Source organism: Cetorhinus maximus, chromosome 16 (genome assembly GCF_964194155.1).
Source record: "Cetorhinus maximus chromosome 16, sCetMax3.hap1.1, whole genome shotgun sequence".
Taxonomy (NCBI): Eukaryota; Metazoa; Chordata; class Chondrichthyes; order Lamniformes; family Cetorhinidae; genus Cetorhinus; species Cetorhinus maximus.
The window spans coordinates 105,947,628-105,973,958 of record NC_135894.1 but is presented as its reverse complement, the minus strand read 5'-3'; the positions used below and the strand labels follow the sequence as shown (position 1 = coordinate 105,973,958).

The following is a 26,331-nucleotide window of genomic DNA, read 5'->3' as shown; positions in this document are numbered from 1 at the left end:
AGCTACCCCTTCTTAGTGAGTCAGCCTGGGGCCCTTGGGAACCCATAGGGAGGAGGATCAGCAGGTGTTCCCCCTCAACCCCCTTCCCATGGCCATCCAGCCAGGTGACTCTGGGAGTGTAGGCCCATCCGAATCCCCTCTTTCTGTGACCTCAGCAGCTCCAACTCCACAGGTCGAGGAGGGTGCCACTGCCATACAGCAGGACCCTTAAAAGCAGGCTGGGCCCCTCCAGGTTTTGGCCCTCCAGAGGACACCCGCCAAGATCATCATTAACAGGGGATAGCAGTCAGCAGGCTGCCTTCACCTCCACTGTGGATGCCGGGGAGCACCAAGACATAGCAGCATGGTTAGGAAAGTTAAGAAGATGTAACTCTTTCAAGTCAAACCAAATAAACTAAATTAACAAATCAAGGGGTGAATTAAAAGGCAGCCCCTTAAAGTGAAACTGCAAAAATAAAAGACAAAATTTAAAGGAAACTTACAAACATTAAACCAACATGTGATTAAGAAGGCCAATAAAACACTCCAGTCCCCGTGGTACCCAGCGAGCATGGAAGACCTCGACGGTGCCAGTGGACACCACATGCTCTCTTTCCAGGAAGAAGATGTAACTCTTTCGAGTCAAAACTGATAAACTAAATTAACAAATCAAGGGACAAATTAAAAGTCAGCCCCTTAAAGGGAAACTGCAAAAGCAAAAAACAAAATTTAAAGGAAACTTATCAACTTTAAATCAAAATGTGATCAAAGGGGTCTATAAAGTACCCAAGTCCCCACAGTGCCCACCGAGAACCAAAGGCCTCAACTGTGCTGGTGGACATCGCATGCTCCCTTTCCAGGAAGAATATGTAACTCTTTTGAATCAACCAAATAAACTAAATTAACAAAATCAGGGGCAAAGTAAAAAGCAGCCCCTTAAAGGGAAACTGCAAAAAACAAAGACAAAATTCAAAGGAGACTTACCAACATTAAATCAAAATATGAGCAAAAGAGTCTAGAAAACACCCCAATCCCTGCGGTGCCCACCAAGCATGGAAGGCCTCGATGGTATCGATGGACTCCGCATGCTCCCTTTCCAGGAAGAAGACGTAGTTGCACAGCCGGGGCACGGGTGTTAATCACTTGTAATACTGTTCATTATTGACAATAAAGTCCCAAGAATGTCTCCCTGCCTGTGGCTCCTTGTTCTGATGAGCAGTGTTCATGTCACTCAGATGTGAAACCTTTCTGCACAAGATAAAGGCAGGTGTCTCAGCCCAGAGCCTCTACTATGTGCTTTGTGCAGCCTTCAGACCAGTATGATGGTCGGGCCTCACACTCCCTGGACACTTTACTGATCCCTGCAACTTACCATAAGCTAGACTGAAGTCAAGCGTTCACGGATGCAATGTGAGGATCCATGGGATCTCCTCACTTTGTGTCGTCATCACTCTCCACACTCTAGCACCTATGAGGGCCTTCCAAGCGTGCCTGCCTCGCCTGGCCAGTGCGAGGGCCTAATCTCCATCATCACCACCTTCGAGGACCCCCTCACCCTCATCTCCGTTGGCGTCCTCCTCATCCGAGGAGGCCCCCAGCTCCTCCATCTCCTCCTCAGCCAGCTCCTCTCCCCATTGCAGTGCCAGGCCGATGCGAGAAGCCCCTGTAGACTATATTGCAGGGCTCTAGCAGACCGGTCCAGGCATCGGAACCTCATTTTCAGCATCCCGATGGTCTGCTCCACCAAATTCCGAGTTGCAGCATGAGCCTCATTATATCTTCGCTCTGCTGCAGTCTGAGGCCGCCGCACAGACGGCCACGTCCTCAGCGGGTAGCCTTTGTCCCTGAGGAGTCATCCCTGCAGCTTCTGTGGACCCCAGAATACGTCAGGGATCCGTAACCGACCGAGAATGTAGGAGTTGTGCACACTCCCTGGAAACTGCACAGACCTGCAGGATGCATTTCTGGTGGTCGCACACCAGCTGCACATTCAGCAAATGGAATCCCTTGTGGCTTTTTGTAGTTGATTGCGTGCTGTTATGGAGACCTGAGCGCCACATGAGTGCAATCGATGGCACCCTGCCCTGTGGGAAACCCGAGATCCTGGCAAATCCAATCATTTGTATCCTGGCTGTCCTGGTCCCAGGCGAAATGCATAAAGTTGTGTGCCCACGCGAAGGTGGCACCCATGACCTCATTGATGCATTTGTGGTTGAAGGCTTGTGATATCCCACAGAGGTCACCTGTGGAGCCCTGAAAGGGTCACTAGAGTAGAAATTGAACACTGCTGTCACTTTCGTGGCCACTGGCAGTGGATGCCGTCCATGTCCCCAGATGTGACTGACCACGGTTCTCAGTTATCTACAGGAGTGAAAGGCGGTGTCTATAGACCCTGGGTATCGCTAAGCACTGACTAGCAACAGCTCACTGCCCGAAACCCCACCCATCTCCGCCCCACTCCACCCGACCGATTAGCGGCAGCTTTGCCCATTGCACTGCATGTTGTGCTCTCAGCTCAGACACAGGCATTCTCCTAACCTGCGCTGCAAGGCAGCACTGTTAGCTTGAACCATCAGGGAGACTGGTCCAAATCGGGATGCTAATGTTGCAAGGGGCTGTGAACGCCTCCACCAGTGACTGCTCCATGGCCAACTTTTGCAAGGAGATTGTACGTGTGCAGTCCTCCAACTGTTCTGCAGTCCAATAAAACGTTCATTACTTTGCAGCCTGTGCTCGAGGGGTGAAAGCTCTGGAGCACTCGGTGGCACTTTTGTGCCTCTGTGTTGCTTGAGTAGCCAGATAAGCTAGAAGCCCGACTCCAGTCATATCAATGTGGCTGCGCCTGAACTGTCTCAATTGCAGAGGAATGGTCACTTTATATAAGGTGTCCCTAATGCGTGGCTGCTTCCCTCACCCACCCTACCCCCCATTCCGAAAATGCTTGTGTGCTACGTTCAACCACGGGGCAGCCTTGGTACCCCCCACCCCCACCAAGTCACCTCAACCACAGGGCTGCCCTTGCCACCCCTCCCGCCACCCCCAATGCGCTTCAAGCTTTAAGCCCAACAGGCGACCCTGGTGAGCGTTACACAAAGTTACTGTGTACTCACCTCCAAGTTCCCCTTCAAGCGCAGACTGCCAAGTGCCTTTTATATGCTGCTGTGAAACATGTCGGCGTGCTTTCCCGCCGACGCGGGCGGACGATCCAACGGGGGGGGGTAATTCTGGCAGGCAGACTTAATAATGACATGCAGATGTATTACATGAGGTTCCCGACGTCCGCTGGCGGGAAACACAGCCAGCCATTAGCGGGCTGAGTGGACGATTGCAAACTGGTTTCATGCCATCATGAAACCAATCGCACCATATCGTCCACTCTCGTCACCAAACACGCCCAACGCCAGCAGGCACAAAAAATCCCAGTCTGAGATTTTTAGGCATCTCTGCGATTGGAGTGTTGCACCTCAGCATCCCATAGTGCAGGTGAGGCACTCTGAGTGAGTGGACTACAAAGTTTCCTTGAAACTTCTTGGCATGATAAAACTGTCAAGGGATATGGGTTTGCTATGAGTCAGTGGCAATCAGACCGGGAAGGAACACAATATTCCCTCATCAATTTGCATGGAGGAGCAATCTCAAGGGGCCAAATGGTATTCTCATTCTGCTCCTCCCTGTGGATCCACTCATCTGATTCTGCCTGAAAGAGCTGTCTGCCAAGTCAGCCCCACTTTGGAAGCAGGTGTCAGGGTGATATGAGTGCATTCCTACCGAGTTTAGATTTGATATTGCTTCCAAGTTGCCATGCACATAGGTGAAATCACAATTCTACTTATTGGTGCCAGAGGTCGCAGGAGAATGGAGGTTCTACTGCGCATATTTAGTGCCAGAGCTCTGCATATTAGCATAGTTTGGCACATGCAAAGGATCAAACCACTAGCAGGGCTGATGGTAACTACTGCAATTTAATTCAGATACTATAAATCAAGGTACATTAGAGAAAAGCAGGTGACTCCGAAACAGGAGAAATCACTCACAGTATGGTTGCCTGATGGATGTTGCAGTGCAAGATCCTCACTTGGGTGTGCGCCGCTGACCTCACTGTCAGCACAGGTATGGCCAACATCCTCTTCAGCCAGCTCTATTGCTCTGTTCTCAAAGCCTGTGAGAACCTTGACCTCGGGCACTCCATCCCTGGTCTGGGACCTCCTTATTGTGAGCCAGCTTGTCCTGCATGAAGACAGATGGAGAGAATGTGAGCATGCGCCGGCAGATGGTAAGGATGCCTGGCATGTGTGGGTGGCGAATGGAGCTCTGGACAGGATTAGGATACAAACTCCGGAGGAGATGAGGCCGGATGGAGATGTCAGGATGTGTGAGAGTGAGTGATGATGCCCCTTGAGGTGGCAGCAAGTGTGATCATTGTGAATGTGTGATGGGCTTGTGAATGTGTGTGTTGGGAGTAATGAGATAGTTGACTTACCCTGGTGGAACGGAGGAGATCGTTCATCCTTTTCCTTCACTGAGTGGCTGACCTCAACTGCAGGGCGTTTGTGCTGACCACCGCTACGACCGCCTTCCAAGCTGGATTGGTCACCTTTGCGGAAGTCCCGCAGCCAGAGCAGGGGTAGACAACATCATAGTGAGCCTCAGCTGCATTTCAACAGGTGCACCAATGAGGTATCAATGATTTTGGGCGCAGTATGCTTCCTGCCTTTGGAAGCCATGTCTTCACTGGGGGTGTCCTAGGCTGCAGAGAGTGCGAACGCTGTGCAAGGGTGCCATTTAAAGATGGTGCCTAGAATTGGGGAGCGCTGAGATCACGGCAGGGTGGGCCAATCAGATGCCACCCGCCAGCAAAATGGCATGTTCCCTGTGGATGAATAATAATGCAGTCTGGAGCGCACAATACAGCGTGCAAACCCACCATCGCAGCCAGCAGGTGGAACACCATATTTAAGCCCGCTATCACACTTAGTGCATTTCATGGAAAATCCGGGTCATGGGTGCATCTTGTATATGTGATGATTAGATATCCCACAGGCAAGATGTCAATAAACCTTACATTTACTATCCCTCATGCAGAGGTTCATTCAATGTATAAGTGCCATTGAATTTTTATTGGGAATTATTATGACACAACCGATGATAAGGACTGATAAGTCCCAGAGGAAAACTTGAAACAATGGTCATAATCCATATTTGCAATTTGTATGTTTCGAGATGCAGGCTTTGAATTCAGTAGTAATAAGACCACCAAGCCTCAAGAGGTGTTTTATGTAAAATTAAATTAAGCATTTAACAACAAATTAAACACATATACATGGCTACAAATTCCTACTATAATAACTTTTAAACAAATCCCCAAATTAATCTGACTCTCAATTACACCCCTGTTAAGGCAACAGTAAAACTCGTAGATTTAAAAAGACCCCAGGCAAAGCACATTTGACCTTATGAATTCAAAATGAGGTTCCTTGAAGACACAGTTGGAGGCGTACAGGCTGGTTAGATCTTAAATGCCTCTGCCTTACACAAACTCTTCTGTTTATACCTAGCTTCTCCTTTGAATGTAAATTTTTCATTGTATTACTAGGTTTTTTATTTTACCTTTTCTAACAATAACACCCTTTGATTCCATCAATTTTATTAGTAAGCTTAAAAAAATGAACATATTGCTTGGCCTCTTCTAGCTAGGTGCAAGATTTCACCCACAGTCTTGAATGGTTCATTCAACAAATGCAAATGTACTGCCTTGACACCTATGTTTCTAAACTTCTCCATGTTTATCTAAATACCATTTCAAACCTACTTCTTTCTATACATCAAAGCACTGAGACTAGCTGGCGTTAATCCAATTAAGACACACACAAATAGACACAGACACGACTAAACTCTATTTTTAAAAAATAATTTCCAGTAACATTTATGGACATTAATCTCTTTGTGACAGGAATATGTAGTTGACTTGTTAGTATTGGATGCGGGGCAAGATGTCTCAGATCCTAAGGATTAGAAACAACGAGAGTGCTGACAAGACGTTCTCAGTGATTTCACATTCCACATGAAATGACATTGACACACATGCAATGCACACATCTCTGAGGCTGAGAATTCCTGACCTATTGGAACCTCTGTCTTATCAAGGCATCCCTTGTGTCACGGCCATCCATGCGCTCACGTGCAGGCCCTTACACTTCTACATCAGGGTGTTCCCTCACCTTGTCTTCGCCCTCATCATAAGAGGAATGACCACTATCTGGCATCCCTTCTTACTCAAAGGCATCCCCTCTCCGAATGACAAGGTTATGGAGTGCGTAGCACACAACCATGAATGGCACTCGTGGTGGAGCATACTGCAGTGCTTCTCCTGATCTGTCCAGGCATCTGAACCTCATTTCTGCAGTCCAATTGTCTCCTCTATGATGGGCCTGGTGGTTCCATGGTTTTCCTTGTACCTCCACTACGTGTCTGTTCTCGGGACCCTTAGTGGAGTCATGAGCCATCTCTTCACAGGGTAACCCATGTCACCCAGAAGCCAACCATCTAGGGAATCAGGTCTGTTAAGCATGTCTGGCACCTTGGAATTCCACAGAATGTACGAGCTGTGGCTGCTGCCAGGGTACCTTGTGCATGTCTACATAACCCATCATTTGTGCTCACAGACCAACTGAGCATTCAAGGAGTGATAGCCCTTCCTATTAATAAGTGTACAAGGCTGGCCAGCTGGACCCTTTATGGTCTTTAGGTGAGTACAGTCAATTGCTCCCTGAACCCTGGAGAAACCTGCAATCGCCGCAAAGCCTATTGCTCTTTCCAGTTGACCCTGGCGGTCCATTGAGAATGTAATGTGATGACCTGCCTTCTGAACGTTGTATCTGTGAAGATCCTAATACAGTGGTATGCAGCAGGCTGCATAATACCACTTGAGGTCTCCACATGCAGCCTGAAAGGATCCAGTGGCAAAGAAATTGAGAGCAACAGTCATCTTTACAGCATGGCATTGGGTGACCACCAGCACAGTTGGAAGAGATCTCCCCAGGCAGTTTGTCACAAAGAGAGGTCACCATGGCCCTGGAGAGCCTGAGTCTCCTCCGTCACTGTGTCTCTGACATTTGAAGGTAGCTCATTTTCTGCCTAGACACTCAGTTGCCACTATAAGTCCTTCTGTGTCTCTGTTGATGCATCATTGCAATGATTACACCATTGAAGAAGCAGCTGAAGATGGTTAGACCTAGGACAACCCCGATGAGCTCCTGGAGAGTTGTCCTGGGGCTAGGATGATTGGCCTCCTACAATCACAACCATCTTCCTTTGTGCTAGGTATGACTCAAGCCAGTGAAGAGTTTTCCCCCTGATTTCCATTGACTTCAATGTTACCAGGGCTTCTTGATGCCATGCTCGGTCAAATGCTGCCTTGATGTCAAGGGCAGTCACTCTCTGGAATTCAGCTCTTTTGTCCATATTTAGACCAAGGCTCTTATGAGGTCAGCACTCAAGTGGTCCTGCCAGAACCACAATTGTAATGCAGATTATGTGGAACTGATAAATGAGCCCAACTGATAGTTTCTTCTGCAACTAGAACAGTTTATATAACACTTTGTAAGTACGGTCGCTTGTTTTTACTGTACTGAACTGTGAATATTTTCAATTCATAAGACATAGGAGCAGAAATTAGGCCATTCAGCCCATCGAGTCTGCTCTGCCATTCAATCATGGCTGATAAGTTTCTCAACCCCATTCTCCCGCCTTCTCCCCGTAACCATTAATCCCCTTACCAATCAAGAACCTATCTGTCTCGGTCTTAAATACACTCAATGACCTGGCCTCCACAGCCTCCTGTGGCAATGAATTCCATAGATTCACCACTCTCTGGCTAAAGAAGTCACTCCTCATCTATGTACTAAAAGGTCTTCCCTTTACTCTGAGGCTGTGCCCTCGGGTCCTAGTCTCTCCTACTAATGGAAACATCTTCCCCATGTCCACTCTATTCAGGCCATTCAGTATTCTGTAAGTTTCAATCAGATCCCCTCTCATCCTTCTAAACTCCATCGAGTATAGACCCAAAGTCCTCAAACGTTCCTCATATGTTAAGCCTACCATTCCTGGGATTGTTCTCATGAACCTCCTCTGGACCCTCTCCAGGGCCAGCACATCTTTCCTGAGATACGGGGCCCAAAATTGCTCACAATATTCTAAATGTGGTCTGACTAGAGTCTTATAAAGCCTCAGCAGCACATCCCTGCTTTTATATTCTAGTCCTCTCGAAATAAATGCCAACATTGCATTTGCCTCCCTAACTACCGACTCAACCTGCAAGTTAACCTGAAGAGAATCGTGGACCAGGACTCCCAAGTCCCTTTGCACTCCAGATTTCTGAATTCTCTCCCCATTTAGAAAATAGTCTATTCCTCTATTCTTCCTACCAAAGTGCATGACCTCACACTTGCCCAAGTTGTATTCCATCTGCCACTTCTTTGCCCATTCTCCTAACCTGTCCAAATCCTTCTGCAACGTCCTCAATACTACCTGTCCCTCCACCTATCTTTGTATCATCTGCAAACTTAGCCAGAATGGCCTCAGTTCCTTCATCTAGATCATTAATGTATAAAGTGAAAAGTTGTGGTCCCAACACTGACCCCTGCGGAACTCCACTAGTCACCGGCCGCCATCCTGAGAAGAACCCCCTTATCCCCACTCTCTGCCTCCTGCCAGACAGCCAATCTTCTATCCATGCCAGTACCTTGCCTCTAGCACCATGGGCTCTTATCTTACTGAGCAGCCTCCTGTGTGGCACCTTGTCAAAGGCCTTCTGGAAGTCCAAGGAGATAACATCCATTGGCTCTCCTTTGTCTAACCTACTCGTTACCTCCTCAAAGAATTCTAACAGATTTGTCAGGCATGACCTCCCCTTGATGAAACCATGCTGACTTTGTCCTATTTTACCATGCATTTCCAAGTATTCTGAAATCTCAATCCTTAATAATGGACTCTAAAATCTTACCAACAACCGAGGTCAGGCTAATCGGCCTGTAATTTCCCATCTTTTGCCTCACTCCCTTCTTAAACACTAGCGATTTTCCAGTCCTCTGGGACCCTCCCTGACTCCGGTGATTCCTGAAAGATCACCACTAACACCTCCACTATCTCTTCAGCTATCTCCTTCAGAACTCTGGGGTGTAATCCATCTGGTCCAGGTGATTTATCCACCTTCAGACCTTTCAGTTTTCCTAGCACCTTCTCCTTGGTAATGGCCACCATACTCACCTCTGCCCCCCGACTCTCTTGAACTTTGGGGATGTTACTCGTGTCTTCCACCGTGAAGACTGACGCAAAGTACCTATTTAGTTCCTCCGCCATTTCTTTGTTCCCCACTACTACTTCTCCAGCGTCATTTTCCAGCGGCCCAATGTCCACTTTTTCCTCTCTCTTACCCTTTATATATCTAAAAAAAACTCTTACAATCTTCTTTTATATTACTGGCTAGTTTACCTTCATATTTAATCTTCTCCATCCTTATTTCTTTTTTAGTTGTCCTCTGTTGGTCTTTGTAAGTTTCCCAATCCCATGGTTTCCAACTGCTCTTCGCCGCATTGTATACTTTCTCTTTAGCTTTTATGCTGTCCCTGACTTCCCTTGTCAGCCATGGTTTCCTTGTCCTCCCTTTAGTATGCTTCTTCTTCCTAGGGATGAATTTTTGCTGTGTCTCCCAAATTACTCCCAGAAACTCCTGCCATTGCTGTTCCACTGTCTTTCCTGCTAGGCTCATCTCCCAGTCAATTCTGCCCAGCTCCTCCCTCATTCCTCTGTAGTTGCCTTTATTCAACTGTAATACCGTTACATTTATACAGTTGTAGTAAGTGACTTTAAAATGTAACCTGCTCGTGGACAAAGAAGTAGTGCTCAGAACACTTAGTAACCCACCCAGTACAAAGATGATTTGGATGGGACATTGGCCTGAAGTAAAGTTGGCTTTTCTCAAACTCCCCCATCTGAAGTGGCTAGATGGTATTGGGCATTTGGAAAATTATTTGGTAGGTGCTCTATAGTCCTGTATCCCTAGCTCATTCATATTTTTTTGTTTTTTCCAGGTGAGAGCTCACCACACACATTTAACAATACTTTGAAAGTTTCCATGAAGCCCAAATGGGACGAAAGCTTCCCAAAATGGGTATAGGCATACCCAAGGCATAAAGTGGGGGAAAATATGCCCTATACTTTTTCATTTATAGACAGATTACATTTATATTTTGAAGCAAAATACAACATTGTAGCGTAGACATGGCTTTAACATCCTAGTTATAGACAGATCGAGATAGGTAAATGTATACACAGGCTTTTTAAAACAGTATCTTAGAGTTACTACATAATTTATTATCTCTTTCCTTTTCCTTCGAAAATGTCCAGGTGCACACTCCCTTCCCGAAAATCCCACCCCATCCACATTCACATCCCCGACTCCTCCTCCTCACCCCCCAGGGTCCGTGTCTGCCTCCGGGTCCCCACCAACCACACTCGATGCCCCTTCTATCGCGGCTGTCGAACTCTCACCCTACCGCCTCACTCCACCCCCTGTCATTCTCACCCTTCCTCCATACCACATCAACCCTCAGTTCGCTCCCCAGGAGGTAGACATGGACCTATCTGACCCCTCCCATACACGTTCACCTGCTTTTCAGGTTCTTTTAATGTATTCTTGGCCTTCAGCTGGATATCATCATTTACAGGCATATTCATAATAATCTTTCTTGGCTCTCTCCTTTTCCCATGCTTTGACCTCCTTGGTCCAATATTTAACACTGCTCGTCTGCTCCTGCTTGCCTACTCTATGACTGCCTTCCTAAATCTGCATAGGATAGTGTGAAGTCAAGGCCTGGGCCAACATTCATGAAGGGTCCAAAGGTCCTGCAATTTGTTTGATCTTGTCAATAACATTGCTGATTGCTGGCAATCCATTTGGCTATTGAGCATTAGCTGCTATGAACTGGAACTCAAGGTCAAATTCCCAGTCATATCACTGCTTACCCTCTGGTTTCAGCACTTTCCACTGCTCTTCTTTGAAGAAGGACATCTGGTTGTCTTCAGTGCTTTCATTTTCAAAACCAGACTGAACCATCCTGTTCAGGTTCTAACTCCTGATCCCAATTTTCTTTCATGCCTGCATGCCTTTTAACATCCAAGTCTTTACCCAGATTTACATCTGGAACTGACTTATCCTGTCCAGATTCAGGAGCATTTTCAACTGTAAGTTCTTCCTCATGAGTTGACCATTCTTTTTGCATCTCCTGGAGACACAGGTTTAATTTTGCCTCCTTTTTGCAAGCAGCTTAGTCTCATTTTTCTGCTGGGTTAAGTCCTCTTTAGCTGGTTTAAGAACTTCACTGAGTTTATTTCGATGCTCAGCTAAGAACGTTTAGAAACTAGGAGCAGGAGTAGGCCATTCGGCCCTTCGAGCCTGCTTTGCCATTCGGTATGATCATGGCTAATCCTCTATCTCAACGCCATATTCCTGCTTTCTCTCCATACCCTTTAATGCCCCTAATATCCAAAAAATTATAAATTTCTTTCTTGAATATACTCAGTGACCCAGCCTCCACAGCCTTCTGTGGTACAGAATTCCACAGGTTGACCACCCTCTGAGTGAAGAAATTTTTCCTCATCTTAGTCCTAACTGGCCTGCCCCGTATCCTGAAACTGTGGCCCCTGGCTCTAGACTTCCCAACCAGGGAAAACATCCTCCCTGCATCTAGTCTGTCTAGCCCTGTTAGAATTTTATATGTTTCAATCAGATCCCCTCTCATTCTTCTAAACTCTAGTGAATACAGGCCCAGTCAAACCAATCTCTCCTCATACATAAGTCCTGCCATCCCCGGTATCAGCCTAGTGAACCTTCGCTGCACTCCCTCTATGGCAAGTATATCCTTTCTGAGGGAGACCAAAACTGCACGCAATACTCCAGGTGTGGTCTCACCAAGGCCTTGTATAACTGCAGTGAGACATCCCTACTTCTGAACTCAAATCCTCTTGCAATGAAGGCCAACATATCATTTGCCTTCCTAACTGCTTGCTACACCTACCTGTTTACTTTTATTGACTGGTGTACAAGGACACCCAGACCCCTCTGTACATCCACATTTCCCAATATATCACCATTTAAATAATACTTTGATTTAAATAATACTGTGATAATCCTTTTTATTTAATTCATGAATTCTATTGATCTTTTCTTGTTTCTCTTTATTCCACTGAGTTCAAACTTTTGCCAATTCAGCTTTACCAACTGCTGCTGCTGCTCGGTATATTTGCTTGAAGCTTTGCAGTTTTAACACCGGATCCAGCTTTTTCAATTTCTCTCAAAGCATGTTTGTTCCACTTTTCATCATTGGGTTCAAGTACTGTTACATAAGAAATAAGAGCAGGAATTAGAAAGCTAGTCACAGTAATGATGGCCATGAAACCATCGTCAAATGTCATAAAAATCACCTGGTTCACAAATGTCCTTCAAGGAGGGAAATCTACCGTCCTTACTTGGTCTGGCCTACATGTGACTCCAGACCCACAGCAATATGGTTGAGTCTTACATGCCCTCTGAAATGGCCTAGCAAGTCACTCAGGTGTACCAAGCTGCTGCAAAGTCAAAAAGGAACACAACCGGACACACCACCCGGCAACAACCTAAGCACACAAAATGGCGGGATACCCAGCCCTGTCAACCTTGCAAAGTCCTCCTTACTAACATCTGGGAGCCTGTGGCAAAATTGGGAAAGTTGTCCCACACTCAACAATGCCCCACACACCACCATCGCCATCCCTGGGTATGCCCTGCCCCACTGACAGGACAGACCACCAGAAATGTCAGCACAGTGGTATACAGTCGGGAGAGAGTTGTCCTGGGAGCCCTCAACATTGACTCTGGACCCCATGAAGTCTCATGGTATCAAGTCAAACACGGATAAGGAAGCCTCCTGCTAATTACCATCTATCATTCTCCCTCAGCTGATGAATCAGTACTTTTCCAAGTTGAACACCAATTGGAAGAAGCACTTAGGGTGGCAAGGGCTGAATGGAGGACTTCAATGTCCATCACCAAGAGTGGCTAGGCAGTACCACTACTGGCCAAGTCCTAAAGGACATAGCTGCTAGATTGGGCCTGCGGCAGGTGATGAGGGAACCAACGAGAGGTAGAAACCTACTTGACTTCACCCTTACCGATCTACCTGTCACAGATGCAATTGTGCATGAGAGTATTTGTAGGAGTGGCCACCACATAGTCCTTGTGGAGACCAAGCCCCATCTTCAGATTGAGGATACTCTCCATCTTGTTGCATAACACTACTACCATGCTAAATAGGATAGATTTTGAACTGATCTAGCAACTCAAAACTGGGCATCCTTGAGGCTCTGTGGACCATCAGCCTCTGCAACCATCAGAATTATATTCGACCATAACTTCAATCTCATGGCCTAACATATCCCTCGCTCTCCTATTACTGTCAAGCCATGGGATCAACTCAGGGTTCAATGAAGAGTGCAGGAGGGCGTGTGGGGCGCAGCACCAGGCATACCTAAAAATGAAGTGTCAACCTGCTGAAGCTAGAACACAGGACTTCTTGCATGTCAACCAGTGGAAAGCAATATGTGACGGACAGAGCTAAATGATCCCACAACCAATGGATCAGACCTAAGCTCTGCAGTCCTGCCACAGTCATGAATGGTGGTGGACAATTAATCAACTAATCAAAGGAGTAGACTCCAAAAATATCCCTTTATTCAATCCTGGGGAGTCCTGCACATCAGTGCAAAATGCAACACTGAAGCATTTGCAACTATCTTCAGCCAGAAATGCCGAGTGGATGATAATCATCCCGGCCTCCTCCTGAGATCCCCAACATCACAGATGCCAGTCTTCAGCCAATTCGATTTATTCCATGTGCTATTAATAAATGGCTGAAGGCACTGGATACTGCAAAGACTATGCCCCCCAGCTGACAACATTCTGGCAGTAGTACTGAAGATTTGTGCTCCAGAACTAGCCACACCCTAGCCAGTACAGCTACAACACTAGCATCTAGGTTTTTCCCTCATGTTAGTTCTCTCACCACTTGCCGCAGACCTCCTTCTTCAGTACTGAGCCAGCTCAGTCAGCGGTGGTACTACTAAGCCACTTCTGGTAGTGAACGCTGAAGCCCCCCAATCCATAGCATATTCTATGCCCTTGCTGTCTTAAGTGGTATTCAATATGGTGGGGTTTGCTAGGCCATTTCAGAAAGCAGGGAGATGATGGTGTAGTGGTATTGTCAGTGGGCTAATAATCCAGAGTAATGCTCTGGAGATTCAAGTTCAAATCCCACCATGGTGTGCACCAGTCATGATTGGGCGTAAGTGGCATGAGATGACATCAGGCAAGTATTCCAATGTTATCACAAACTTGTGCAATATTTTGTTTGGTGAACAGGTGCTGGAGCTGGGCCTGCCATTAACAGTCCAATCAATAATGATTTTTCGTTGCCCGTGTGATTTTGCGCTCATTGCACAGGCAAAACAGGCAGACAGCCAGCCAACATTTTCAAAAACCTCATCCAAGGGCGGGATAAAAAGAGTCAGCATCATTGCCAGTGTGAGTAGTGAGGAGTTTGATAGATAGTTTGCTGCTGGTGACTTATTATGAGTCTAGTAGTGAGTCAGAAGAGGAGCACGGTGAAAAGAACGCCGAGGGCTTGGAGGCAGACCTTGGTAACCTCCAGGGAGGCAGGGACACCAGGGTGCACCTTGATCCAACGCTCCTTCAGTTAGGCTACTGAAAGTCAGCTTCAACCGCATGCCAGGGCTGCAGCCTGTTAGCTCTTTTAAAGCCAACCTAATAAACTAAATCAACAAAATGAGGGATAAAGTAAATACAGCCCCTAAGTTAGGTTAGCTGTAAAAACCAAAGGCAAAGTTTAAAGAAAACTTACAAACACCAAATCAAAACGTGATTAAGAGGGTCGATACAACACCCCAGACCCCGCGGTGCCACCGGGCACTGCTGCCTGTTAGGGAAGGAAACAGTTAAAGAAGTTCAATTGCTAATTGTTAGGTTGTTTAGCTGAATACCCATTTGGTTGTATAAAAGGGATAACAGCTGAGACTAGTGTGGTCTGTGGAGAGTTTTATCACAAGCAATAAAACTCTGTCTTGGTTTTGGTCTTCATTTTTAAACAACTACTGGAACTCAACAGCGGTAGCAGAGAATGGTTCTGCTTGTAAGTAAGAAGATGGAAACCAAGCTTTCTTTGGACAAAAGACTGTATTTGGAGTTAATCTTATGAGCAGAGTGGTTTCCAGTCATTCAAAAAGCAACAAAAAGAAATGGCTGAATCAAAATGTAGAGTGTTGGGTTATGATTACCAACTGATGTTTTCTGAACGTCAACCATATGACCAATGAAAAAATGAAGTAACCATGTGGACACGGGTTATGTCCTTACCAAAGCAAAAACAGGGAATGGCTTTGGCACTTTCACTACCATATGAAAGCAAAATAAGCTGCAAAGTATTTTTGGAGTTGGAGCCTGAGCATTTGGACACAGATGAAGGTTTGGAAACTTTATTAGATTTTATGGATAAGATCTATCAAAAAGATGACTTATTAAGTGCTTAAGAAGCATGGTCTGATTTTGAAAAATTTAGAAAGTTGGAAAAAAATTCCATCGAAGATTATATAATGGAATTCAGTAGACTAAATGCAAGATTGCAAAAGTTCCACCTAGAAATTCCCCAGTCGGTGCTGGCGTTCAAGTTACTAGACTGTGCCAGAGTGTCGAATATGGACAGGCTTCTGGTTCTAACAGGAGTTAAGTTTGCAGAAAGACATGCATACTTCTAGAACAGATGTCAGAGGCTGTTAAAAATAAATAAATCCTCGGAAAAACATTCGTTCGTGGTGCAAATGGGTCATTCAGCGGTAAGATAGAAAATGGAGGATACAGTGTTAACGGGAAGGTGAGATTGTTTAGAAACAGGACGCAGGCGTCAGTATGAAAGGAGATTTGTAACTAGAAACAATGGGGACAGAAACACCTTGGACAATTGTGGCAGGAGAAAAAAATTGGGGATTTACAACAAAAGAATGAACCTCCAGAAATGGCCAGGTTGTGGTCAATCGGTGTTTTAGATGTGATACAAAATACCATTATGCAATGAACTGTCCTAAACGATATAATGTGTTCGAAATTAAACATGAGACAGAAGACTCCAAAGAAGGTGGAGATATTAACCAAAGAGAGGGCATTGCATTAGTTACAAGATGTTTCAGCCCGGTGATGAATGTCTTGGTGGCAGAGTCCTTCAACTGTGCGGTGCTAGATAGCGGATGCAAATCTACAGTCTGTGGAATAGACTAGTTAAAATTCTACCTGGGCTCCTTAAATGACAAGGACCGGAATAAGGTTAAAGAATTTGAGAGTTCCACCAGTTTTAGATTTGGAGATGGTACTAACCTAAACTCTTAAAAAATGGTAGTGCCAGCTGGAGTCAATCATTTTATCAGCATGGATGCAGTGTCTAGCAAAATACCATTACTGTTGAGCAGACCATCCATGAAGAAAGTGCAAATGAAGCTAAACATGGAAAATGACAAGGCCATTGTATTTGGAAAACCTGTGGATTAACAATTTACGTGGCCTGGACACTACTGTATTCTTTAAATAAAACCTAATGTTTCTACTAAGGAGATTAAAAAATGTTATTTGTGTCAGGGGATAGGAATTTGGAAGACAAAAAGCAAATCGTGTTAAAATTACATCGGCAGTTTGCCCACCCTTCTTCGCAAAGATTAAAAATTTTGCTAAGGGAAGCAGGAATAAGGGATGGAGAGTACGCTAAACTTATAAAGGAGATAAACGATAGATGTGATATATGTAAGAAATACAGAAGGACACCGTCACGGCCGATAGTGAGTCTACTTTTAGTGAGGGATTTCAATGAAGTTGTGGCAATGGATTTAAAGGTGTAGGAGAAAGAAAAGAACATTTTTATTTCACATTTCGTAGATTTGGCAACAAGGTTTAGCCAGTCGACAATCATATGTACAGTAAAGAAAAGAAAATAATTGTGGTTCAGGCAATGGAGAAGTGGATAGGGACCGGATTGGGACCACCAGCAAAATTCCTCACTGATAGTGGGGATGAATTTTCTAACGACGAGTTCCAGGATATGTGTGAAAACATGAATGTAATAGTTATGAATACCGCAGCTGAAAGCTCCTTTAGTAACAGAGTGTGTGAAAGGAATCATGCTGTTATAGATGAGATGCTTCATAAAATATTGGTGGATAGACCAAGCTGTAAATTAATATCAGCTTTAGCATGGGCTGTCCATGCCAAGAATTCACTGCAGATGGTTGGGGGCTATAGTCCATATCAGTTGATTTTTGGTAGAAACCCAAAAATTCCTTCAGTCCTGAATGATCATCCCCCAGCTTGGGAGGGAACTACGATTAGCTCTATCTTTTCTGAGCATTTAAACGCACTACACGCGAGTAGAAGAGTGTTCCTTAAAGCTGAAGTTTCAGAAAGAATTCGATGAGCTCTAAGACAGTGTGCAACCATCGGAAACTACTTTCAATCAGGGAGACATGGTATACTATAAAGAGAGAAGGACTTAATGAGTGGAAAGGCCCGGGAAAGATTATAGGTAAAGATGATAAAACAGTCATTTTACAGCGTAGAAACCAGACTATTTAGGCAAGGTTAGTTGGCACAGACTACAAATTTGCGGGTTCGAAAAGTGTAGGAAGGGACGAGGAACCACGTACTTCTCTTATCCATATGTTGCATGATTGTGAGGACCAGGTAGTTGAAGTTAACGGGGTATCTGAAGATGGAGTCAGTAATTTGGACAAAGAAGATGAAGCGATTTGTCTCATAGGACAACTGCCGAAAATTAGCGCTAAAGTTACATACTTGCCAGAAGAGGCCAGTCAATGGCAGGAAGCAACGACTGTAGGTAGAGCAGGGAAAGCCACTGGAACATATAAAAACTGGTTAAATGTATGAGATAAAGGACAGGAGGTTAGGCCTATGGATTGGGAACATGAAGTACAAAAATGGAAGGCACAGAAACACAGCATCAGTTTAGACAGTGGATCGGGTAGTGAACATGCCTCTAGGGAGAGATCCCGAACTGTTGGAAGAACATCTATAAATGGGAGGGGGAGATCAAACAGTAACAGTCCGGAGCGTGATGGAAGGCAGGATAGAGGGCGTAGCTTAACAAGGTCAAGGAATATGGCACAGACTGGTAACGCTACAAGGAGCAGAAGCCCATGTGATTAAGAAGTCTTAGTAGCTTCAAACAAATTAGATGATAAATTAGTAAAGGATTTAGTGTGCACACAGATGCCAGATAGGGGACAATCAGCTCTGTCTCATAGATGGATATGCACGGAAAAGGTGCTTCCTGATGGCACTTATAAAGCTAAAGCCAGGCTAGTGGCACGAAGGTTTGAAGAAAAATTGGTTGACCGGGATATAAGAGTAGGTTCACCTACGGCAAATTATGCTGAAGATCTTTTTAGCTGTAGTGCTATAAATGCTTTGGAATGTACATTCATTGATATTTAAAGCTGCTTTTTTACAGGGACATCAACTTCAAAGGGAAGTTTTTCTCCATCCACCAAAAGAGGTGCCAAACGTAAAAGGAACTCTTTTTGGAAGCTAAATAAATGCATATATGGTTTAAATGATGCCTCCAGAGTTTAGTGTTTCTCAGTGAGGTCAGTTTTGTTACAAGTGGGCTGTCTTCAGTTAGAAGCAGACCCGGCACTGTTTTATTGGCACCATGGGAGGAAACTTGCAAGCATCTTTATGCATGATGCATTTAGATGATTTTTTGTGGGGTGGTAGTAGCGAATTTAAAACAGTTGTCATTAATGGGCTTAGAAAGGAGTTTAAAATTGGAAGTCAAGTTAGGCTTCTGGTGCATTTAAGTACATTAGATTGGAAATCAGGCAGAGCGGTTCACATGCCCTTTTACATCAGCAATCCTATTTAGAGAACGTCAATCCCATTGCAACTAGTCGTGTAGGACCATCCAGGAAGATAAAGCAGCTTCTGAAACAGAAAAAAGGGAACTCAGAAGTCTAATTTGGTGACACAAACAAACAAGGGCAGATGTCAGTTTTGACGTTTTGGAATTGAGCACTAAAATGAACGATCCCAAGGTTGAAGAAATCATTCAGGTAAACAAAACATTGGCAAAATTAAAAATAGAGCAGTGTGTTTTGGAATTCCCATCTTTGGGTGATGTTAGAAAAATAAAACTGTGTTCAGTGATACGTCTTATGCAAATCTATGTGATGGATGTTTGAATGCGGGAGGATTTATAATATTTCTCATGGTGGGGGTAGGAAAATGCTGTCCTTTGGCATGGGAATCTAAAAAGATACGAAGAGTTGCAAAAGGTACGTTAGCAGCGGAGACTCTTGCCTTTGTTGAGGTGGTAGATATGGCCTCCTTTATATCAAAGATACTGGCAGAACTTTTTAAGTGGAAAAGGGTATTCAGGAACGGTACCTATAGAATGTCTTTTAGATAACAAGCCACTTTGGGGGAAAAAGTTCACTCTACGAAGTGCATTAACGAGAATAGCTTGCGAATTGACATTGCAAGCTTAAAACATGCTCGAGAATAAGAAATTGCCAAGATCAAATAGATTGATAGCAGCCACCAATTATCTGACTGCTTCACCAAAAGAGGAGCGAGCTCCAAGAAGTTACTAGAGATCCTCAAAGAGGGACGTCTTCTTTAAGAAAAAATACTATTTTTGAGTGGACATATACATGTGTTTTTTTTTAAGGAAGGGAATAAGGTAAATTTAATGAATGGAAAAATATATATATTGATGTTTGTTATTACCATTATTTTTTTTGTGTGATTATATAAACTTAAGGGTTACTTTCTTTTAAGAAGAGGGGAATCTGTTCGGGAAGGAAATAGTTGAAGAAGTTCAATTGCTAATTATTAGGTTGTTTATCTCAGTAGCGATTTGGTTGTATTAAAGGGATAACAGCTGTTACTAGTGAGTTCTGTAGAGAGTTTTATGACAAGCAATAAAACTCTGAAGGAGTCTGTCTTGGTTTCAGTCTTCATTTCTAAACAACTATTGGAACTCAACACTGTCTCCATCCTGGATGTCTGAAAGGACCCTTTCATTTGAACGCAAAGAACACTCAGTGCCTGTGCACAGCACACCTTCCTGCAGATCTCGCTGCAGTACGAATAGTGACCTCCGCTCTTCGTGGCACTGCTGGCCTCTTATTGGCCAGCAGCTTTCTGAGGCGGAATTTCCTTTTGCTTAGGGGTAGAGTCTCACGTCAAGCCAATTAATGGTCATTTGGTAAATTGCTGCGAGGTGTGCCTGCCAATTGAAGGTCAGTTCGCTCTTAGGTTTGCAGGTGGGGGCAGGACCACCTCCCCAACATAAAATCAACCCATTGTAACTTTTAGCAACGCTTAAAAAGTTAGCAATAATGCAACTGACCACTGTTACGATTTTTATCCATTAGATCCAGATGCAGAAGTCTGTCTCCATGTTCTGCGGCTCATTCAGTCTTTGATCCTTGAGCCAGAGGTTTTCTCCAGAGTAGCAACCCAGATCCGTGAATCACTGCCAGAGCAGCGCATTCTAGAACTTACCAGCAACCGTAACCCAGATCTCCGCAACATAGCAAGTGAGCTGCTGGAGGACATGAAAATGCTCAATATTTAACAAAAGCTTGTTTTACTTGTGACATTAGTTTTTGCTGCAAAATCTATTCATATTTGAAAACATTGTTTGGTAAATGAATGTGGATCTCGGTTTCATTTTGTAGGGTGCAAAATATTAAAAATTTCAATTGCAGGTAATCGTCAAGCCGGGTGTGGTGGGTTTGTGCCTTTGAATGTTCCAAAGGAAGACCACTTTGGTTCAACACACCTTTAAGGTAAATCTCTCTTTTTGCAGAGCTGTAATAGGTGAATTTATTGTTTACAGGGCTTAAATAATAAGATTTTGCTATTGCCAAACACTACTCTATGGAAATGGGATTGCTTTTAGGTTCCTTCCGGTGCTGCTCCTGAACCACACACTAAATGCATGATAGAGTTTACTCAGTATCTTCTACCCTCCTTTTAGAGGTATATCTGTAGTAGAAGTGGAATTCTGGATCAAACCTTAATTGTAACATTACATGTTGCAGCATCAGTCTCTGCTATGTTAATAGCACAACAATGAAAGGCTGAAATGCCAACATGCATTTGTGTGTATGTGTGGTAATAGAGAAATTTCCACTTCTGATACGGAGGAAACTCAAGCCAGCACTTTCACTCCCAAATATCTGTACAGTAACATTGCATTTTGGGGCTTTAGCTTTATGCTTTACTTGATCTCCGTGACAGCAGATTTGCTGAATTTGAACTTTTTGTGATTTAATGGACTTCTCTGTAACCCGGGGTGCTTATGATTAGAGATGCATGCTGGTGATTTGTAGAAATTGCTTGACTCATCACATATTAGGTCTCTGAACTTGCTCTCATTCCAGGACTGAATGTGGTTGTATATGTACCAGTTACACTGAAATAATTACAGATACTTTCTATAAATTTGTTTAATAAAAGTTTGAAGTTAGTGTTACATTTTCACAAATCTCCAGTTTATTCACAGATTTTAGCTGTGGTTGAAAATCTAATGTTTGAGAAAAATGTACATGCGAAATAGGAGCAGAAGTAGGCCATTCGGCCTATTGAGCCTGCTCTGCCATTCAGTAAGATCATGGCTGATCTGTTTATATTAATAATTCTACATTCCCATCTACCCCCAATAACCTTTGATTCCCTTGCCTAACCAGAATCTATATAGCTCCATCTTAAAGATATTCAATAACCCCGCCTTCTGAGGCAGAGGGTTCCAAACTTGCACAACCCTCAGGGAAAAAAAATCTGCTTATCTCTGTCCCAATAGTTTTTCCAAATCACTTTGACACTTGCTTGGAAGGTAACTCAATATTTCATTTAAATTTTCAAGCACCCCCTCACTATCCAATTTGATCAGAGGAAAATCAATTTCAGAGCCCTGCACTTCTACCTCTTTCTCATCATCCACCATCACTATCACCTCTTTTTGTTCCTCTTCCCTGTCAAGGTACTTTTTAAGCATATTTACATGACACACCCTCTGCTCCTTTCTTCTATCTGGAGTATTTAGTAAATAATTTACTTCACTTAATTTCTTTTCAACCCTGTAAGGCCCACTAAATTTTGCATTTAATGAATCACTTAGAACTGATAACGAAATTAATACTTTCTCTCCAGAAACAAAACTGTGAATTTAAGCCGCCTTATCTGCTTTCACTGCTGTGATGTCTTTAAATATTCCCTAGCCAACTCACATGCTCTGTTCAATCTTTCCCTGAAATTTGATATGTAATCCAGGAGAGTAGTTTCTGAATTTTGACCCACCAATTTCTCATATCACTTTCAGTGGTCCCCTTACCTCATGATCGTTGCAGTCACACAAACTTATTTGTGGAAATAAGCTGGGAAAGACACACATTTAGCTTTACATGATGTATGTATAGAAATATCATCTTCAGTGAGGCTACAACCTCACTGAAGATTAAATCCGGCAAAGTTATCACAAGTACAAAAAGAAATTGATTTCATGCTTCAAAATGATATCAATGAGCCTAGTTGCAATAACTGGAGTTTGCCTATTGTACTTGCACCGAAACCAGATGGAACACAGACTGTGTGTGGACTATCGAAAGATAAATGCGGTGACAAAAGCAGATTCATATCCCATACCACGGTTGGTGGATTGCATTGAGGAAGTGGGACAATTGAAATTTATCAAAGATTGATTTGCTAAAAGGATATTGGCAGGTACCATTGTCAGAGAGGGCAAAGGAGATATCAGCTTTTGTAATGCCAAGTGGACTATATCAGTTTTAAGTCATGCCATTTGGTATGAAGAATGCACCTGCAGCATTTCAAAGACTGACAAACAAGGTAATTGCGGGTCTAAGCAATTGTGCGGTTTATATTGATGATCTAATTGTTTTCAGTCAGACGTGGGAGGAGCATTTACAGCATACGGATGAATTATTTACTTGATTACAAGGAGCTAAAAGTGAATTTGCAAAAGCACAAGTTGGACGTGGTAAGGTGGCTCCGAGAGATGCAAAAGTCAAGGCTATCGTGGATTTCCCAGTGCCTACAACAAAATGAGAAGCTTGACTGAACTATTAAAAAAGAACAAGAAGTTTCAATGGACACTGGAGTGTCAGAAGTCATTCGATAGTTTGAAAACTGTAATAACTATGACACTGATGTTGGCAAGTACTTAAGCAATTCAAGTTGACCGTTGATGCAAGCAATATAGGCATTGGGGCTGTACTGTTACAAGAAGATGACACGAATTGAAATATCGACAGGGTATTTTTCACAGAAACAGAATGTACAACAGAGAAGATATTCAACATTCGAAAAAGAGACTGAGTTTGGTGTTAGTATTGCAGCATTTTGAAATTTATGTTGCAAACAATTCATCAGGAACAATTGTTTGCACAGACCATAATCCTTTAAAGCTTTTGGACAAATTGAGACAAAAGTGCAAGACTTTTCAGATGGAGTCTATTATTACAACCATTAATCTACGTATTATACACAATCCTGGAAGAGAAAACCTGTTTGCAGGTGCATTATCAAGGGTTTGAAGCTTAAAGGAAATTGGGACACTTAAAAAAAAAACCTGGACACTGAACTGAAGTGATTTCTGTTGATACCAAGGACTTGTGTATATATAGTTATGTTAATGCAGGAATCTGGTAATGTAATAGTGTGAGATGGATTATTAAAATGAAACCGTCTTTTAGAATTATGACGGTTCATTTTCTGATAAGGAGGGGGATGCCATGAAGTTATTAATGTATATAATATTTAGGAAAATATTTTTCTTTTAAAATAGCCAACTAGTCTGGGTGCTTTGGGTACTATTTTTGATATGTAAAGAAGATAATGTGCATTTGCATTTTTTGAATAGAGCATCCAAGAAGTGGGGTGAAAACTGACACCTTTCTAGCAGCTACCAAGCCATATGTTGATATTACTAATAAAATTGGTACTATGAAAGGGGTTTCATTGTTAAAAGATGAAATTCAAAGATGCTGGTGAGGCAATCAGTGGTGTTAGGGATAACTTCAGTAGTTTTTGGGTGTGCAGAGCAGAGGCAATGTGAGATCAAAAGGCAGCTGTAAGTCTCCAACTGGTCCAACTAGCTCCACAGTGAGAAGAAACTCATTTTGAATTTGTACGGTGAAAATGCTTTGCCTGGTGTCTGGTTGAGTCTATGGGTTGCTGTTGCCTTAATGGAGATTAGTTTGGGAATTTGTTAGAAGTTATGTTAGTAGCAATTTGTAGCCATGTGTACATATATTTTAACCTGTGTCAATTAATAAAATGTTTCCTTTAGGTTAATGTAAAACCGTGAGAACTGGGGGTCTGATTCCTGAATTTAGAGTCGCATCTCAAACATAACACTTAAAATTATAGGTTATGATGGTTGTTTAAAGTTTCACTCTGGGATTTTTAAATAACTCCACTTTACCAACTGCATCGGTCATATGAATAGCTCCCTGGTGCATTTGCCCTGGCAACATCTTGACCAACCAAGTGTTAATTAGAAAACATAACCTCATCTCCTTTTATACATGTTTTATGTGTAAGAAGAAGGCATCCTAAGATCTAACAAGTATGAAAAGCCTCCAACCTCTATGTACCAAGCTGCTTCCTATAGGAACCAAAGCTAAGAGAATTCACTGTGAATATGCCTGTCCAGGATATTGTGTGCTTTGCCTCAGTCTGTTAAAATCTATTTTGTTTTTACTGTTGCCTTAATGCGGGGTGCAACTGGGAGTCAGATTAATTAGGGGAGCTGGGAATTTGTAGACCTATGTATATGCTTAAAATTATTTCTTTTATTAATAAATGTTTAATTTAGTTTTGACCATAAGGCATAGGAGCAGAAATTAGGCCATTCGGCATATTGAGTCTGCTTCGCCATTCAATCATGGCTGATAAGTTTCTCAACTCCATTCTCCCACCTTCTCCCCGTAACCTTTGATCCCCTTACCAATCAAGAACCTAGCTATCTCGGTCTTAAAAATACTCAATGACCTGGCCTCCAAAGCCTTCTGTGGCAATGAATTCCATAGATTCACCACTCTCTGGCTAAAGAAGTTTCTCCTCATCTCTGTTCTAAAAGGTCTTCCCTTTACTCTGAGGCTGTGCCCTCGGGTCCTAGTCTCTCCTACTAATGGAAACATCTTCCCCACGTCCACTCTATCCAGGCCTTTCAGTATTCTGTAAGTTTCAATCAGATCCCCCCCTCATCCTTCTAAACTCCATCGAGTATAGACCCAGAGTCCTCAAACGTTCCTCATATTTAAGCATTTCATTCCTGGGATCGTTCTCGTGAACCTCCTCTGGACCCTCTCCATGGCCAGCACACCCTTCCTGAGGTACGGGGACTAAAATTGCTCTCAATACTCTAAATGTGTCTGACCAGAGCCTTATAAAGCCTCAGCAGCACATCCCTGCTTTTATATTCTAGTCCTCTCGAAATAAATGCCAACATTGCATTTGCCTCCCTAACTACCGACTCAACCTACAAGTTAACCTGAAGAGAATCGTGGACTAGGACTCCCAAGTCCCTTTGCACTCCAGATTTCTGAATTCTCTCCCCATTTAGAAAATAGTCTATGCCTCTATTCTTCCTACCAAAGTGCATGACCTCACACTTGCCCACGTTGTATTCCATCTGCCACTTCTTTGCCCATTCTCCTAACCTGTTCAAATCCTTCTGCAGCCTCCCTGCCTCCTCAATACTACCTGTCCCTCCACCTATCTTTGTATCATCTGCAAACTTAGCCAGGATGCTCTCAGTTCCTTCATCTACATCATTAATATATAAAGTGAAAAGTTGTGGTCCCAACACTGACCCCTGCGGAACTCCACTAGTCACTGGCCGCCATCCTGAGAAGGACCCCCTTATCCCCACACTCTGCCTACTGCCAGATAGCCAATCTTCTATCCATGCCAGTACCTTGCCTCTAACCCCATGGGCTCTTATCTTACTGAGCAACCTCTTGTATGGCACCTTGTCAAAGGCCTTCTGGAAGTCCAAGTAGATAACATCCATTGGCTCTCCTTTGTCTAACCTACTCGTTACCTCCTCAAAGAATTCTAACAGATTTGTCAGGCATGACCTCCCCTTGATGAAACCGTGCTGACTTTGCCCTATTTTACCATGCACTTCCAAGTATTCTGAAATCTCATCCTTA

The 26,331-nt window shown here is 43.6% G+C and overlaps 1 protein-coding gene across 1 annotated transcript in view; it reads left to right on the top strand.

Moving 5' to 3' along the window:
• The window catches only part of hsf2bp (heat shock transcription factor 2 binding protein), a 164,175-nt gene extending 142,550 nt beyond the window's left edge, over positions 1 to 21,625 (top strand). The window contains exon 8 of the mRNA XM_078560488.1: positions 20,521 to 21,625. Coding sequence (XP_078416614.1) covers positions 20,521 to 20,723 — 203 coding nt within the window. The 3' untranslated portion in view covers positions 20,724 to 21,625. The remainder of the gene's footprint in view (positions 1 to 20,520) is intronic.
• Positions 21,626 to 26,331: the final 4,706 nt, after the last annotated feature.